Below are 15,945 nucleotides of genomic sequence, written 5' to 3' on the forward strand. Positions count from 1 at the left end.
TTTTTTTTTTTTTTTTTTTTTTTTTTTTTTTTTTTTTTTTTTTTTTTTGCTGCTAGATATAAAACCTCACAATACTGATCATGATTTGCAGGGAAATTCTTTCTGAGTGCATCCAGTGGTTACAGACAGAGCATCTCAATGTTCAACTTAATGCTTTTAAAGTAGCAATGAAACAAGTGTTCATTGTGAAGTGAACAAATACCTTGTGGAGTGTAGGATCCAGTGCTTGCATTTGGATTGTGGCTAATAGGACTAAAGGTAAGCTTAACCTGGACGAGATGGCTGCATTTGTAAAGCTTTTAATGTGTCAGTATTCTAATTTAAAAACTGGCCAGGAGTGGGCCCCTGCATGAGGTGGCTGAGTCAGCAGCAAGAGTAGACTTAGGTAGATGACAAGCTTTGATTTTTTTTTTCAGAATGATTTTCATTTCAGTTTGTGAGTGGTGTGGGAGGGGAAGGGCCAGGAAGGTTATCTCAGATTTATAGGGTTTTTTTTTTTTGGTTTATGTTCAGTAGACTTTTGGCTCTTGTTTACATGAAGTGAATGTTGGGCCCCTCAGAGCTGGTGTTTGTGTGGCAGCACTTCAGACCGAATGTTTAGAGACAACACTGGACGTTCTGATGTTAAAGTCGGAAATTATTTTTCCAAGAACAAAATTATTATATTGCATTGAAAGATTTGTGACATGCCTGAAGTTGTCAAAGAAGGGGTTTTTTTACTGTAGCTGTGTAATGAGCCCAGGTCCAAAGCCAATGTGCACCAAATAAAAGCTTTAAATATACTCTCAGACCCTGCCAGAGCTGCAGATTGAAGCTGACATCAGACTTGAAGTGAAAATTTATATACAGAAAGTATTTAAATAACTTTATAGAAGTGTACTGACAGTTGTTCTGTTTTGAAGATGAAGCTATCACTGATAGCTACCAACACAGAGTGTTTAAGTTACTGTATTCCTGTGCCCGTGGAACGGTTGCATGTGGAGAAACCTCAGTTTGCTTTTTTGTTTAAGGGTGTAAACTTAAAGGTCTTGCAAAACCTACTTCCTGGGGCAAGTAACTTGAAGAGGTAAAACACTTGGAAAGTGGTCAAACGTACTGTGCTTAGTTCGCTTACATTTGGTGACACAAATGTCAGTGGGGGTCAACATTTGGGTAAACATTTGCTCCCATTTCAGGCTGTGATTGTCAGGAGTTGCCTTACTTCAGGGGAGGAGTTCCTTGGGGGAAATGGTTCTTGTTGCTTGGAGCACAAGAAGCTCGAGTTCAGAACAATGGCTAAAATAGCATGGAAAGCCTATTAAAGAACCAATTTAAGCTTCCCTGTCTGCTGCCTCTGTAGCAAACAGGGGTGTATTTACTTGAACAGCTTTTCAGAGAATTGCACAGTTTCTAGTCATAGTGAAGAGGGTTTTTTTTAAGTTTTGACAGTCTGATTTTTTTTTTCCAGGGGGGAAAGGGGTCTCTTCATTTAAATCATAAATGGAACCTCTGCACTTGCATAGGTTCTGACTTAAACCTTGTGTTTTGGGTATATTATCACCTGGATGTTGAAAACCATCCTTACATCTAACAGCCCACCCAAAGTCTGTTTGTTACTATGACTGTATTCTGCTACTATATCCCTTATTTTTCTTAAGAAACATAAATGTTGGAGGTGGCCCGATTGCTTTATGTGCAGCAGACTAATGGCTGAAGATGTCTGTGGCAATTAACAACTTTGAATTGGAGTCCCTAAGTCTGACAGAGCAAAACACGATAAACGAGTCCGATGAACCCTCTCGGAGTTCTCTTCCCTTTGGAAGGAATTCTGTATTAATTTATTCCCTCTCAGGGGGGAAGGCCTGCTGCTTCACTTGTACTGCTGTAAGGGCAACACAGGGCAGATGGACACACACACACACTACCTGGGAGTTCTCATTTTTACATAACACTGAAAAATGAGGACTCTGAAGACGAACTGCAAAAACAGGCAGGAGTGGCTCTGGTACTTAGATCTCAGCACGACAACTCTCCCACTGCAAATGTGTGGTAGAGGTGTGTCTATTTTTCTAGTTGAACACTTTTTAAAGCTGTTTCTGTATTTGACACATTAGTGTTCAGCCGACATTGTTACCATCCATTTTACTTTGCTTTCATTGTCGTTTTTAATTTAATATATTTTGAGTCTAAGTCCACATAGACTGTGTTGCAATAACTAGAATGATTCACTTTTATTTAGAATTAATTTCTTAACGGAATTTAATCAAAGATGCAGAATGGCTGTTAAGTTAAGGGACCATTAAATGTGATTTTAAGGTTCTGTTTACTATTATGGATGTAATCCTTATAGTAAATTTAATTTTGTAAAGTAGTGTATAATATTGTAATATTAAATCTTTGTTTTCTGAACTCAAACATTTGATCTTCAGTATGAAGTTATAAATCTCCCCCCTTCTGAATTTGAGACAGGATTTACTTGTCCTCCTTTTTACAGTTTGTAATTTTCACTGTTTTATTCCTGTAAAAAGTCATTTGTAACACATGCAAATGCTTATTTTATCTGTGCTAATTTATCAGATTTGGCTACTCAATAAAATTAATTGAAAGAACTCATGCAAGTCCATCACTCCTTTCTTATAAATAAAAATAGAGTAATGTATTTTGATTGATTGAGATAAATACCATTTATCAACAAGTTGGTCTCACGAGCTAGCTGACAGTGATGGTTGGAATTTAGCCTTCAGCAGCATTCCGAGATGGTGATCAGTTTTCTTGTAGGTGATCCCGTATCTTCATTATCATCCCATTCTTTCAGCACCTTTTTGTAAAAGTCATCTCCATTTTACGCTTGCCAATTCTTTTATGGGCTGCTGTCACTGCTGCTTCTGGTTCATCGTGGATGAGTTAATGCATGAGCTTGGTAGTCAGATCTCTGTATTTAACTGTTTTTGAATACAGAATTCTGTCATTCAGTTTTGTTGAAATGTTAATTGGACCTGTCAGCAATGGGGTTTTTTTTCCCCACTACACATCCCCCTGTCCCGCTGCTGCTGAGCTCCCCCCACTCCGGCTGTGGCTCTGGGGTTGGGAACCCCAAGTGTGGGATCTCCTGATCCTAATTGAAGTGCCTGGGGCGCTAAAGAGGATGTGGATGGCAACTATGTGAAGTACTGATGGAAATGATCGCTGTCCCTCTCCTTTGGTTTGGCTCTCGGGTGCTGTCGCCCAGTGGTTGGCCATGGCAATGTTCAGCTAAAGGAAGAATTAATGTGGCACAGTTTTATCACCTGTCATACCAGGAGAGGTGTGATGGGCTTTTCGTGTGCATAAACATGAATATTATGCCTCTTGCTAGAAAGAACTGAACACACCCCCAATCCTATAACGCCACAGCAATTCTGGAATCCTGGAGCGGTGCTCGCGTGCTGGTTTTTGCTCAGTGTGGACAGTCAGTCCGCAGCGGTGCAGGGGCAGGTGAGGGCGCTGCCCTGTGTGTGGTGCACAGCCCTGTGCGTGTCCCTGTCTGTACTGCACACACATCCCTGTGTCCTGAGGGTGTCCCTGTGAGTGCTGTCACGGCCCCTGTCTCATCATCCCCGTCCCCTCAGCGCCGCCATTCCCCTTCCCGCCCTCACACCGCTGTGACGTTACCTCCGAGGCCACGCCCGCCATGTTTAGTGCGGGCGCCGCTCCGTTGGAGAGCGCGGAGAGCGGGACAGTCCCCGGCGAACCCCAGCTTGCTCTTGCCCTTACCCAAAATGGCGGCTCCCGCTTCAGCGGGCGGGCCGGGCGGTGGCCGCGCCTGCGCGGGGCGGGCGCGGTGCCGGGCCTGAGGAGCCGGGGATGGCGGACGGCGGGGAGGGCGCGGTGTCCACACCGCCCGGTCCCCCCGCGGGGCTCTCGGCGTCCCAGCGCCGCGCCGAGCTGCGCCGCAGGAAGCTGCTCATGAACTCGGAGGAGCGCATCAACCGCATCATGGGCTTCCACCGGCCCGCGGCCGGCAAGGGTGAGCCGTGCGGCGGGGTCGGTGTGAGGGCTTCCCGCGCGGGGTTTGCGGGGACGCCTCGGGCTCCTCTCGCCCTGAGCGCTGCCCGCGCTCCCCTCGCGGGCAGGAGAGGCGGCGACAGGGCCCGCCGGCTCCACAGGGCCCCTCGGTGCTGCCTGCCCTCGCAGGGATGCTCTGAGAGCAGCGCGACCTGCGGGGGACCCACCCTCGGGTGAGATCCGTGCATCATCCGTGCACCAGAGCATCGGCACTTGGGCCCAGCACTGCCCCTGGACCAGCGGGCATTTCACTGCAAGTGGGCTTTTTTAGCTAAAGAAAGGATGAGCCTCCCCTGCAAGTGTTTTTTGTTTTTTTTTTTTAGTTAGAGAAAGGATGAGCCTCCCCCACGTTTCCAGTCATTTACTCCTGGCTTTCGTAGCTGGGTTTTTATCGCAGGCGGTTGTCTCCCGTTTGGGTAACGACCAGGCGTTGGACGCTTGTGGTTGTCATGCAGGATTTTCTAGCAGAATCATAGGTAGATAATTTGTATTTCTCCACATGCTTCAAGCAGCCTGACCATCTTGTCAGGAAAGTGTTCTCAGATTTCGGTTTACAAGGATGCCCATGAGCCATGCATCAGTCTGATTTAGCTCTGAAAAGTTCTCCTTAAGCCTCTCTGGTAGGACCAGACCTGTTCTGTGGGTCTCTTGGCTTGGCTTTTGTTCTCTGCCATCACCTCTCTTGCTCTGAGATGGGTCTTGAGGTTTCATACAGAGCAGATTAACACTGCTCTGCCTCTGGCAATAGAGAACAAGCCAAATTGTTGGAAATGATACAACTTTTCTAATTTTTAATAGCTTTAATGAACGTTTTGCCTTAAATCACTTTTAGCCAGTGTTTAGCAGAAAGTTGTCATAAACTGCTTTGGTGGGAACACAGCTCGGGAAAAGTGCTAAAACTGTAAGTTTTGTTAAAAGTTAATCTTGAAATGCTTCAATGAACAAAGCCTGGGAGAGAGAAAGATGTATTGTTGAAGCTGGACATCTGGAACCCAAGATTTAGGAACTGCAAGGGCTTTTTGCAGAAATCAGCAGATAAAGTAGAAGGGTAACAAAGACTCAATAGATGGGATGGAAAGTCCCTTCCGAGAGAAAAAGATACTAAAAAGACTAAAGATATGAACTAATTATCATAAAAAGTGAGAATACCCAATAGAAGGCAGAATAATGACCCACTAATGAAAGAGAATTATGTAATTAAGAACTAATGAACATTAATTTCTTCGTTTGCTAAAAATGTAAAAATATGCAGAAAAATTATGGATTGGGGGTCTTTGTGGGGACTGGACTCTGTCAGCCTTACACACACACACCTCTGGCCAGAAATGATGTAAAGCCTTGCTTTCAACACTAAAACGACAGCGTTAGAGAGCTTTATGTATCCTGACAATTTGGGAGTATTTAGTCATGTCTTTTCACTTGGGAAGCAGAGACATCAACCCCGGACCCCGATCCGGTGTGGGCAGAGTGTTGTGTGTAACCACGCATTTCTGTTTCTCTCCTTCAGATGACGACGGTCACCCGGAGTCAAAGCTGCAGCACGAGCAGGATAAATCCAACTCCCTCCCCATTCCTTCGGTTTCCAAGCGAATCGTGCTCGGAGATTCCGTGTGCGGCGTGCCGGGCCCTGCTGACCACGCGGGGAGCCTGGCAGAGCTGCGGGGGGACAAGGACTTGTTCGGCAAAGCCCCCGAGCTGGTCACCGAGGGCACGGGGGAGCTGCGCCACCGGCACCGCCCCGACCTGCCCCCCGAGGCTGCGCCACGGCCAGCCAGGCACGGGCTGGAGCAGTACCTGTCCAGGTTTGACGAGGCTCTGAAGCTGAGGAACCAGCTGATGAGCGAGAAGCCGAGCCAGGAGAACGGGAATGCCGGGGAGGAGTTTGACTCTTTCCGCATTTTCCGGCTGGTGGGATGTGCTCTGCTCGCCGTCGCGGTCAGGGCTTTTGTGTGCAAGTACCTGGTGAGTGCAGGGGAACGGTCCTGCTCTGTTGGTGCAACTTTATTGTGGAACACCTTTCATCTGGGGCTGAAGTCTGTTGGTAGTGACCCAGTTGGGAGCTTCAGGCACTCTTCACATTTCCACACAGCCACTGTGTAACCACTGAGAGCAGCACGTGTTTGGTCCGTGGTGTTTGAGGGCAGATGCACTGGAGCAGGTGATGGACTTAAAGTCCCCTGCAAATTTATTCCTGTCTTTGTAAACATATGAGTCAGCTGCTCCTCTAGTTTGGAGTGTATAAAAGAATAAGGGAGTAAGAATAGAGTGCCCATCCCTGGAGGTATTTGATACCAGGTTGGACAGGGCTTGGAGCAACCTGGTCTAGTGGAAGGTGTCCCTGCCCTTCAGGGAGTTGGAATGAGGTGGTCTTTAACGTCCTTCCAACCCCAATCGCTCAATGGTTCGAGGAACAGTAACAGTTGTCCCAAGATAAGTAAATCCTACTCATTTATCACTCTGAGAACAGTAATTCTCAGTATTCCTGGTGCCTGCAGAACAGCACAGAGACGTGTGGCAGGCACAACCTGCCACCTCCTGGATCCCTGGGCTCAGTGTCACTCACTGCTGTTCACTTCTGTGATTTAAGGGTTTTAGGCTCCAAATAGAGCAGAACCTTGGTTTTGTCATGTTGTCTACTTAGTTTTGCAGTATTCAAGAATACTGTTGCTGTGTTCCACAAATTATTTTTTACCTACTAGTTTTTTTTTATGACTTAGGAAGCATTACATTTCTGTGTTTCTCAGCTATTACTTCTGACCAAGTTAATTTTTGTATATTCTTTTCCTTCAGTCAATATTTGCACCATTTCTTACTCTACAACTCGCTTACATGGGGCTGTCCAAGTACTTTCCAAAGGTAAGGGTTTTTTTTTTTTAGAATTAATTTGAAGTGTTTTAAATTTAAACTTGTGTTTAGATTATGTTGTTTTTGGGACCAATGCATGTGAAGTATTGTTCTCTTGTTTTAACCTCTAGAGTTGTATTACCAGTGCTGATGGTTTATACTAATTTTTAATCTTTCCAGATTTAGTCCAAATCTTTTTTTTAAAAGTTTCTGTGAAAACATGGACTAGCAGCTTGTTTAGCTATAGCCTAATTAAAAGCATCTGACCAGGAAATCCAGGTAGTTCTTTCATGTCTTCAGGAAATTTGCTTTTTTCCTAGACCACGCTCTTCTCTGGTTACTGTTTGCTTTGTCAGCAGCTGTTCTGCATGTAATATCTGGATGAAATTTGGGAGTGTGTTTGCTAAAGAATGAGGCAGAACGTGGGTTTTAAGGGCCCTGCATTCTATTGCTGCTATCAGGTTGAATGGCAGCTTGAAATGAGACATTTATTTGTGTGTGAAACTTGCTGCTCATTAGCTAGATTTGCTCTATCACTTGATTTATATATTTACACAGGGTAATTGTGCTGAAGTATTTGTTAGGTTGATGATTTTGTCAGGTTTGTGCTGCAGAGTGGGATTGAATGATGTTCAGTCCAGAGTTAAAAGGGAAAATTTACATTTTAAAAGGAATTATACATTACCTGTAGGAAATCAGAATAAATCAGCAGTTCTTTTGTAGTTAAGTATATCATAATAGTCATTCTAAGCCGATGTGTCACAACACAAAACAGCAGAATTAGACTTAGATTTGCACCAGCTCATCACCTACATCTTCTTGATCTTGTTCCTGCTGTATTTAAAATCAGCTCTTGAGTTTCAGAATTTAAAGAGGGGTTTCCTTTCCACAACATGCTTTGACTGCACTTTACTGCATGAGGTCAATCTGTTTGTTATCCTTCATTTTTCTCTCATGAAACATAGAAATACTCTTGAAAGCTTAATTTAGATTGGATTAAATTAAGATGTCCAGCAAATATCAATTTTCAGCCACTGTCACCTTTTCCTGCCTGTTAGATTTTGCATTCTTGGGATTCTTCATCTTAAGGATGGAACAGCTTTCAAAAGGTTTTGGGGCATTTCTGAGTTCAGAGGATAAAACTTCCAAATTAAGTTGTACTGAAATAGAAACAGTTGGGTTTTCAATTCTAAATAATTTTTCTGTTAGAAAACCAACAGTATTGATGGGGCTTGGAGCAGCCTGGGCTAGTGGAGGGTGTCCCTGCCCGTGGCAGGGGGGGCTGGAACGAGATGAGCTTTGATGAAGTCCCTTCCAACCCAAAGCTTTCTGTGTTCTATTTTTTGCCAAGTAGTGTAACGAGATTAATCCAGTTCTCCCGCTGGAGATGCCAGGCTTGGCTTCTTACACCCAGATTGCCCCTGTCTGGGAATCTTCCCACTCCTGCCCAGCCCCACATCTCAGCCTGCTTGGAGGCAGAATATCTGGGATCAATTTGCTCTGCTGTTCTCCAGCCTCTCTCTCAGCTCCGGGGGATCCAGCACAGCGGGAATCTGTGTCTGGGATAAGTGCTGTGAATCCCCCAGTGTGTCTGGAGAGAATCAATCCAAACCTGCTGCTCTTACCAGTGAATTTGGAGCGTGTGAAATTGGCACAACGTTGGAGACATGTAAAGCAGAATTGGATTAGGAGGGCTAACATGATACTGTGTTTTTATCCCTTTTAGTGTGAGAAGAAGGTGAAAACGACAGTCCTGACTGCTGCTCTCCTGCTGTCTGGGATCCCTGCAGAAGTGATCAGTCGCTCCATGGACACCTACAGCAAAATGGGAGATGTTTTCACAGACCTCTGTGTCTATTTCTTTACTTTTATCTTTTGCCATGAACTTACTTTGGTTTTTGGCTCTGAAGTACCATGATGGCTGTACAGTTCCACACAGCAGCTACACTAAACCTTTCTGGACTGTGTTCCTTTAATGTCTGACTGTGCGGCCAGGTCTAAACCTTCATTAAAATTCCTACCTGTTCAAATGCTTGAAAGGAGCCTTAAATCCAGTCATTTTGGGAAAGGAAGAGCAGGGTCCCATGCTGCCAGTTGTATTGGTTCAGTTTATTTAAATACTGTGTCTGCATATTACAAATGTGAAGACTAGGGTGCAAGTGTCAGTGGATGATTTATTTGCTTTAGGTAGATGATGCCCCTCTCAGCCTCCTTCGTAAATATTTACAAAGCTGCCTTTGTTCTTTCCAGTGAGAGCAAGAAGAGAGTTCCCTCCAGCAGAACCATATATTTGTGTATATGCTGTATGACTGTATCTAATGAGACCTGCTCATTTTGTGGTGTTCCCATTTTTTTAAAAGAAAGCTCTAAATAAAAGAAACCCCTGTACTCTCTTCAAGTGTTCCAGGTCAGAATGTCAAGCCAAGTAGCTGCTTCTGGAGAACGTTGGTGAAACTTGCCACTTTGTTGTTATAATCCTTGCCTTGCTCTATGTTATTTGCTGTGATTGTGATTAACTTCATTTGGTGGTTATTGTGGGAAAGAGCTAAGCAAAACCAACACCAAGAAAATCCTGGTGCTTACGAATGTCATTAATCAACAAGTAAGAAGGCAGAAAATTAATCTCGCCTGTTTATGAGTTTCCAGCCTCCTAAGCCTAGTGCAGCTCATCCCTGTGCTTTCTGATGCCTTTTCTTGATGTTAACAGTTCACCTCATGAGGGAGTTGTATATATTGGCACCCAACCTGCAACATCAAATCTTTGCTCTAGTGGTTTTAAAACTTACAAGGGAAACTGTTTTGTTTTCAGTCACTTGAAATGAATGAATTTTTGCGCAGTGGGAGGAAGGAAGTGTCATTCCAAATAGTCAACTTAAACAGTGATAATCTCTAAAAATCTCTATTGAAGCTAAATTTCGTAGTGTTTTCATCTTGTAGTTTTCTGTTGAGAATCTGGACTTTCAGGAAATGTAGGCTGATGTCTTTTTTAGCACGGTAAAACACCTATTTGACATTGGTATTTGCAGAAATTTTTTTAGGGAGCAGAAGTGTTTGATTATACCTCTCTAAAGTAAATGCCCTGTGCTCCATCCATTATTTTCTGTTAAAGCTGTGATTCTAGTGCATCATTTCTGACTCCTGAATGAGATTCGTGTCTGTTTGTGGCCTGAAAACAAGAATCTTAGATTTTGATTTGACCATTTTAGGGGGGGGGGGTGTTAACATTATGCTTCAGTGAGTATTACTTTACAGATGTACAGGGCTGCAGAAGATTCTGACTTGGGCCTATTAGCATGATACTGATTCAGAAGCTTTACATTTGTTTACACTAGCCGGGAGTTTTCAGCAAATTGAAATTAAGGCCGAGATCTGTAAATAACGAGCTTTACTCCGGAGTTACACGCGCGCCCCGATTCCCTATTTACATGCCCCAACCGCGATACAAATAAATTGCCAGAACAGCGTTTCCCGAGCGCTGCGGGGAGCAGCGAGTGTTCAATGTTGGTGATGCTGGCACTGACGGTGTGACACCGCCCTGCTGCGCCCTCCGGCCGCGGGGGGCGCTGTGGGGCCGGGCGGAAGGGGCGGGGCTGCCCGCGGGCGGCGCGGGATGGCGGCCGCCGTGTAGCGGGAGCGCCGCCGCCGCCATGGGCCGCGAGTCCAGGTGAGGGGGCGGGCGGCGCCATCGCGGGCCGGGCCCCCGCACCCGCAGCGCGGCCGGCCCGGGGAGCGCGGGGCGGGCTGGGGGACGCGGCGGGACAAAGGCGGGGCGGGCGCTGAGGGTGCCGCGGAGGGGCCGGGCCCGGCGCCGGTCTGAGGGCAGCGCCGGGGCCGCGGCGCTCCGGGACGGGGCTGAGGGGCCGCGGGGCCGGCGCTGCGAGGGCCGGAGCTGCCCCGAGACCGCCCCGCGGCCTTGGAGGGGTCGCTCTAAAGCGGCGCGGTTCGCCACGTAGCGGTTCGAACGTGGGTGAGGCGTTCTCCGTGTGCTCCTGGAGTTTCTGCGGGGTCACGGGTGTTGTGCCGCTCGCAGCCGGTACGAGCACCGGGCTGGCGCTGTGGGCAGCCCGGCAGTGATGGGACCGTGTGCTCCGGCTGGTCCGGAGCTGCTCGCACCGCTCGGGCTTCGCACCGATCCCGCAACGTGCCGGTGCTGCGGGGCACATTGTGTGTTTCCCGGTTTGACCAAACCATCGGGTTTTAACCCTAGAGCTGCCACAGCAGCCCCCACACGGGTTGTCAGTGCCGTGTCACAACCCCCGGACCCGTAACGGGAGTTTACACCGACAGAGGCAGATGAGCTGAAATTTTACCCACCAGCTTGGGCTCAAATTAGTGATTCAGTGCAGAGCTGGGCACTCTCGGAGCTCCAAACGAGCTGGGGCAGTGGTGGGTGGGATAGGACACCGTTACAAATGTTTAGAAATTTTAAAAGCCTAAGAAATAAAGATAATTTTTTTTTTTGCTTGTTCACCTAAATATGACCAATATCCTTTAGGTGCAAATGGTTTTTGTGCTGACATTCATCTCCGTGCATTTGTGTCTCAGGCATTATCGGAAGCGCTCCGCGTCTCGTGGGCGCTCCGGGAGCCGCTCCAGGAGTCGTTCCCCGTCGGACAAAAGGGGCAAACGGGACGACAGGCGCTCCAGGAGCAGGGATCGGGATCGCAGGCGGGAGAGGTCCCGCAGCAGGGACAAGAGAAGGTCCCGGTCGCGGGACAGAAAGCGCCAAAGGTAGGACATGAGTTCCAGTTGAAGTAGATCAAAGTGCCATCCAGTCAGCTGGATTTTGATGTTCTTCCCTCTCATCAGTCACTTTGCTGAGGGCTGTATAGATTTCACTGTGCTCAAGGCTTTTTGCTTATTAAATCCTTTCTAGCTGCTGGTGCTGGAGTCTGTAAGTTCTTAATGGTCTTGATGATTGGTAAATTCCTTTTACAACTTGTTCCTCAGTAGCAGACTAAAGTTACACTGTGATCATGGGGTAAATAAATACAATTTTGTTCCGTGTCAGACGCTCAAGGAGCAGAGAAAGGGAGCGGAGCCGAGAGAGGAGACGATCCCGGAGCCGGGAGAGGAGGCGCTCGAGGAGCAGGAGTAGAGGGAGACGGTCTCGATCCTCCAGTCCAAGCAAGAGCAGGAAAACAGAGAACAGGTATTATTGTGTTCCTGACTTTAGAAATGTGTGAAAACTGCAGGTTACGTTCTTTTCAATGTATCTTAGTGGAGTAGACACTCTTAGTGGAGTAGACATAATTGCAAGCAGTGTTATAATGGTACTCTACTGTAAAATGAGTGGGAAGTCCATAAGTGGTAATGGTGCCAAAGCACATGAACAGCAATGGATTCCACATTTCTGGTACTTAGAGAAAATAGTTCCATGACATGAGAAGATTATCTGGGAAGCAGTGTGTTCTGTGAGGTGTTTGGAAACATAAACCTGTACAGGTTGGTCATATTTCTGTTTCTGTCCAGCACTTGTGTATCCTCCCCTTAAGAAAAGCTGCGAGTTTCTAAGAAACCTCTGATCTTACCTTTCAGATCAAGATCTAAAGAAAAGACAGAAGGAGTAGAAGTTTCCAAAGAAAAGAAAAAAGACAAAGATGACAAGGAAGAAGAGAAGGATAAAGATGCTACTACAAATGCCGTGGCCACCGAGGTAGAGGCTTTTAACACTTACAGGTTTAAAAGATAAAGGATTGAAACCAGGGAGTTTGTGGATGCCCAGTGTTCTACAGCATGCTCATGCAATGGTTGTGTTTGTTTGAAGAAGCACAGACTAAACTCAGTGGCCATTAATTTTCACTGTTTGGTTGGTTTTTATCATAGAATTTCGATCAGAACAAACTTGAAGAAGAAATGAGAAAGCGAAAGGAAAGAGTGGAGAAATGGAGGGAAGAACAACGCAAGAAGGCAATGGAGAACATAGGAGAGCTGAAAAAAGAAATTGAAGAGATGAAGCAGGGCAAAAAATGGAGTTTAGAAGATGATGATGGTATTTAAATGTTTATGTATAACAGAATACTTCTGTTTGTAATAATATTTTTATTACGTTATCTTTAAATCATTAAATTAGTCTTCGGAATGTAAACTATAAAAACCAGCCTAAATCTGATCATGGCTTTAGATGGTCTAAGATTCATTTTTGATTGAACAACTGGAGGGATTTGTATGACGAAAAAACTATGTAGCAATAGTACTGAACTGTTATTTGGGTAGTGGAATAATTTGGCACATCTGAGCACTTTTATGTTTCCCTGTCTTTCATCCTCATCTTTCCTGCTCACATCAGATGATGAAGAGGAAACTGCAGAAGGAGAAAAAGAAGGCAATGAGGTTGAAGATGAGGAGTTAGATCCTTTGGATGCTTACATGGAAGAAGTAAAAGAAGAGGTCAAGAAGTTCAATATGAGAAGCGTGAAAGGTGGAGGTGGGAGTGAAAAGGTAAAATCACCAGTTGAGATTTCTGACTTTTAAAAGATAAAGAGAACTTTGTGTTTTAATAGCAAAATGGGGGGGAAATGCAAAAAAAGCATGAAATTAGATGCATTTAAAGCCTATTTGCCTTAAATTCAGTTTCCTGGTGTTTTTATGAAGCTGTTTTCTCAAGCATTATTCTGCTAAAATTTCACTTGTACACAAGTACAAACATTCTGTATATTTTATAGAGTATGGTTTTTGTTTTATATAAAATGCAGTCATTTTCTTCACTGTTTTGTAGAAGTCTGGACCAACTGTTACCAAGGTGGTAACCGTGGTGACAACCAAAAAAGCAGCTGCAGAGTCAGAAAAGAAGAAAGGGGAGCTCATGGAGAATGACCAAGATGCAATGGAGGTACTGGAAATGTCTTGTGTTTCTGCTGTGGAAACACAACGTGGCTTTTCTTAACTCCCTGGGGTTGTGTGAGAGCCTGAAGGGTTGTTAGGGATGTGGGCACGTGGGTGTAACACAGCGAGGAGAACCTGTTGTTTCTGAATAAAGTTCATGTGTAAATGAACTTTAAAAAGCCCATTCCTTCATACTGATGTACACACAATCGGTGATCTCCACAGTATTCCTCAGAGGAGGAGGAGGTTGATCTTCAGACTGCCCTGACTGGCTATCAGACCAAGCAGAGGAAGCTGCTGGAACCAGTGGATCATGGAAAGATAGAATATGAACCTTTCAGGAAGAACTTCTACGTTGAAGTGCCAGAACTGGCGAAAATGACTCAGGAAGGTAAAGACAAATGCAACCAGCACACCTTGGGTACTGTTAGAGGAAAGAATGGGGCATTTCAAAGGAGCACCAGATGGGTTTGGAATATAAAGAACATTTGAAGCAACTTGGTATAGAAAAATGTTGAATCATTTACATCACTGTTGTTGATAACTCATAATTATTGATGAAGCTTTCACTGGAGGAAAATTTACCTGAGTCCTTTCCACCTTCCTCCTGTGTTTACATGTAACAAACAAAAAGCTGATTTTCTGATGGTGATAAAATCAGTGTTTCATGTTAAGAGACAAAGCAAGAATAGTTTAATCAAGGTAGGAAGGAAGTGTCAAGTTTGACTCTGTTGTAATGCAAACTCTATTTCAGAGGTGAACGTGTACAGGCTGGAATTGGAGGGAATTACAGTCAAGGGAAAAGGCTGCCCCAAACCAATAAAAACCTGGGTACAGTGTGGTATTTCCATGAAGATTCTCACTGCCCTCAAAAAGTAAGCAAGCACTTTATGAACTATATTATGCTTGATTTTGTTCACTGTGTTCTACGTTCATGAGAAAAACCCTTTTCTTTGTTTCATAATTCCCCATGTCCATGTTTATTACATATATGGTCATCAGAGTTTTTATCACCCAGTGTTGAGTTATTGTTATTAACTATTCTTTGCCATTTGCATCATGGTTTTGCTGCTTATCTTAATCTGTATTTTTGCTCTTAAAATACCTTTTTTTTTTTTCCCTTCCTTTAAGACATGGCTATGAAAAGCCCACTCCCATTCAGACCCAGGCTATCCCAGCAATCATGAACGGACGGGATTTGATTGGCATTGCCAAAACGGGAAGTGGAAAAACCATCGCCTTCCTGTTGCCCATGTTCAGGCACATCATGGATCAGAGAGCATTGGAAGAAGGAGAAGGTCCCATAGGTACAAAGATCTTATTTTCAGAGTCACTGTTTAAATGAGTACAACCTCAAGTATATGCTTTAGATGGTCTTCAGTTCTTCTCCTGGGGGAAGTGCTTGCCACTGCCCATTAATTAGTGTCTTTTTTTTTTAGTTAATGCTGTCTAATGTTGTTTCAGGAGCACTCCCATGTCCATGTATCTCTGTGAGACCTTACTTTGATTTTGGCACTTGGACCAGATCTCCACCCCATTCTCTTATTGTCTCAATCGTCTGTTTCTTGAAGTTACATTCTTAAAAATAGGAAGTAAATAGCTGTAAACATCATTACAAAAGATGAATTTTTATTGTGTAAATTACAACAGCATTCCAGTGCATGATGAAAGTGCCTTGCTTTTCAGCTGTCATCATGACACCTACTCGTGAGCTGGCTTTGCAGATTACCAAGGAGTGCAAGAAGTTCTCAAAGACACTTGGGCTTCGAGTTGTCTGTGTTTATGGAGGGACAGGAATCAGTGAACAGGTACACAAAACACCCGCCTTCCTTGTCAAAGAGTTCTTGGGCTTTAATATTAGTGTTAATTTCCTTTCTCTCTCCCATAAATCCAGGACGTTTGCAGCCTTCATTCTGGGCTTTCTCTGTGGCAGTGGTAGTAATGCAAAAGCTTAAGCATTTTCAAGTAACTTAGCCTTAAACATACTGATTTTGAAAATTCTCAGATACAATCCTTAAAAGTTTCAGACTGTTTAAAAATTTGTTAAAAAAAAAAAATCACAAAGCAAAAAATTAATAGTTTGTTTACTGTGTTTTAAAATCAGATAGCTGAACTCAAAAGAGGTGCTGAAATTATTGTTTGCACACCTGGCCGTATGATTGACATGTTAGCAGCTAACAATGGTGAGTAGAAAACCTTTTCCTATGGAGAATTTTTTTTGTATTTGTTGTGTAATTCTAACAAATTCAAAAG

General features: G+C 44.6%; 2 protein-coding genes across 2 annotated transcripts; both read left to right on the forward strand.

The window, feature by feature from the left end:
- The first annotated feature begins 3,804 nt into the window (after positions 1 to 3,804).
- Positions 3,805 to 10,337, forward strand: CAMLG (calcium modulating ligand). Its single transcript, XM_027896493.1, has 4 exons — positions 3,805 to 3,985; positions 5,531 to 5,985; positions 6,814 to 6,879; positions 8,594 to 10,337. Exons 1-4 carry the CDS (start codon positions 3,823 to 3,825, stop codon positions 8,783 to 8,785), a joined length of 876 nt encoding a protein of 291 aa, XP_027752294.1. The 5' UTR covers positions 3,805 to 3,822; the 3' UTR covers positions 8,786 to 10,337.
- A 173-nt stretch (positions 10,338 to 10,510) lies between these two features.
- On the forward strand, positions 10,511 to 15,925 carry LOC114063914 (probable ATP-dependent RNA helicase DDX46). The gene is made up of 12 exons (XM_027896492.1): positions 10,511 to 10,531; positions 11,413 to 11,598; positions 11,879 to 12,019; positions 12,406 to 12,523; positions 12,694 to 12,859; positions 13,157 to 13,308; positions 13,586 to 13,699; positions 13,918 to 14,083; positions 14,447 to 14,567; positions 14,824 to 14,999; positions 15,379 to 15,500; positions 15,797 to 15,925. Exons 1-12 carry the CDS (start codon positions 10,515 to 10,517, stop codon positions 15,881 to 15,883), a joined length of 1,566 nt encoding a protein of 521 aa, XP_027752293.1. The 5' UTR covers positions 10,511 to 10,514; the 3' UTR covers positions 15,884 to 15,925.
- Positions 15,926 to 15,945: the final 20 nt, after the last annotated feature.

This window comes from Empidonax traillii, unplaced genomic scaffold (genome assembly GCF_003031625.1).
Source record: "Empidonax traillii isolate 1590-97213 ecotype Southwest subspecies unplaced genomic scaffold, ASM303162v1 scaffold499:size456302, whole genome shotgun sequence".
NCBI classification, from domain to species: Eukaryota; Metazoa; Chordata; class Aves; order Passeriformes; family Tyrannidae; genus Empidonax; species Empidonax traillii.

What these genes read in the sequence shown, in the direction of transcription:
- CAMLG (XM_027896493.1), top strand. Translation starts at nt 3,823, where the DNA reads ATGGCGGACGGCGGGGAGGGCGCGGTGTCCACACCGCCCGGTCCCCCC. An exon ending in CCGGCCCGCGGCCGGCAAGG is followed by an intron (nt 3,986 to 5,530) that starts GTGAGCCGTGCG and finishes TCTCTCCTTCAG; the next exon opens with ATGACGACGGTCACCCGGAG. An exon ending in CTTTTGTGTGCAAGTACCTG is followed by an intron (nt 5,986 to 6,813) that starts GTGAGTGCAGGG and finishes CTTTTCCTTCAG; the next exon opens with TCAATATTTGCACCATTTCT.
- LOC114063914 (XM_027896492.1), top strand. An exon ending in GTGGAGGTGGGAGTGAAAAG is followed by an intron (nt 13,309 to 13,585) that starts GTAAAATCACCA and finishes ACTGTTTTGTAG; the next exon opens with AAGTCTGGACCAACTGTTAC. An exon ending in GGACAGGAATCAGTGAACAG is followed by an intron (nt 15,501 to 15,796) that starts GTACACAAAACA and finishes TTTTAAAATCAG; the next exon opens with ATAGCTGAACTCAAAAGAGG.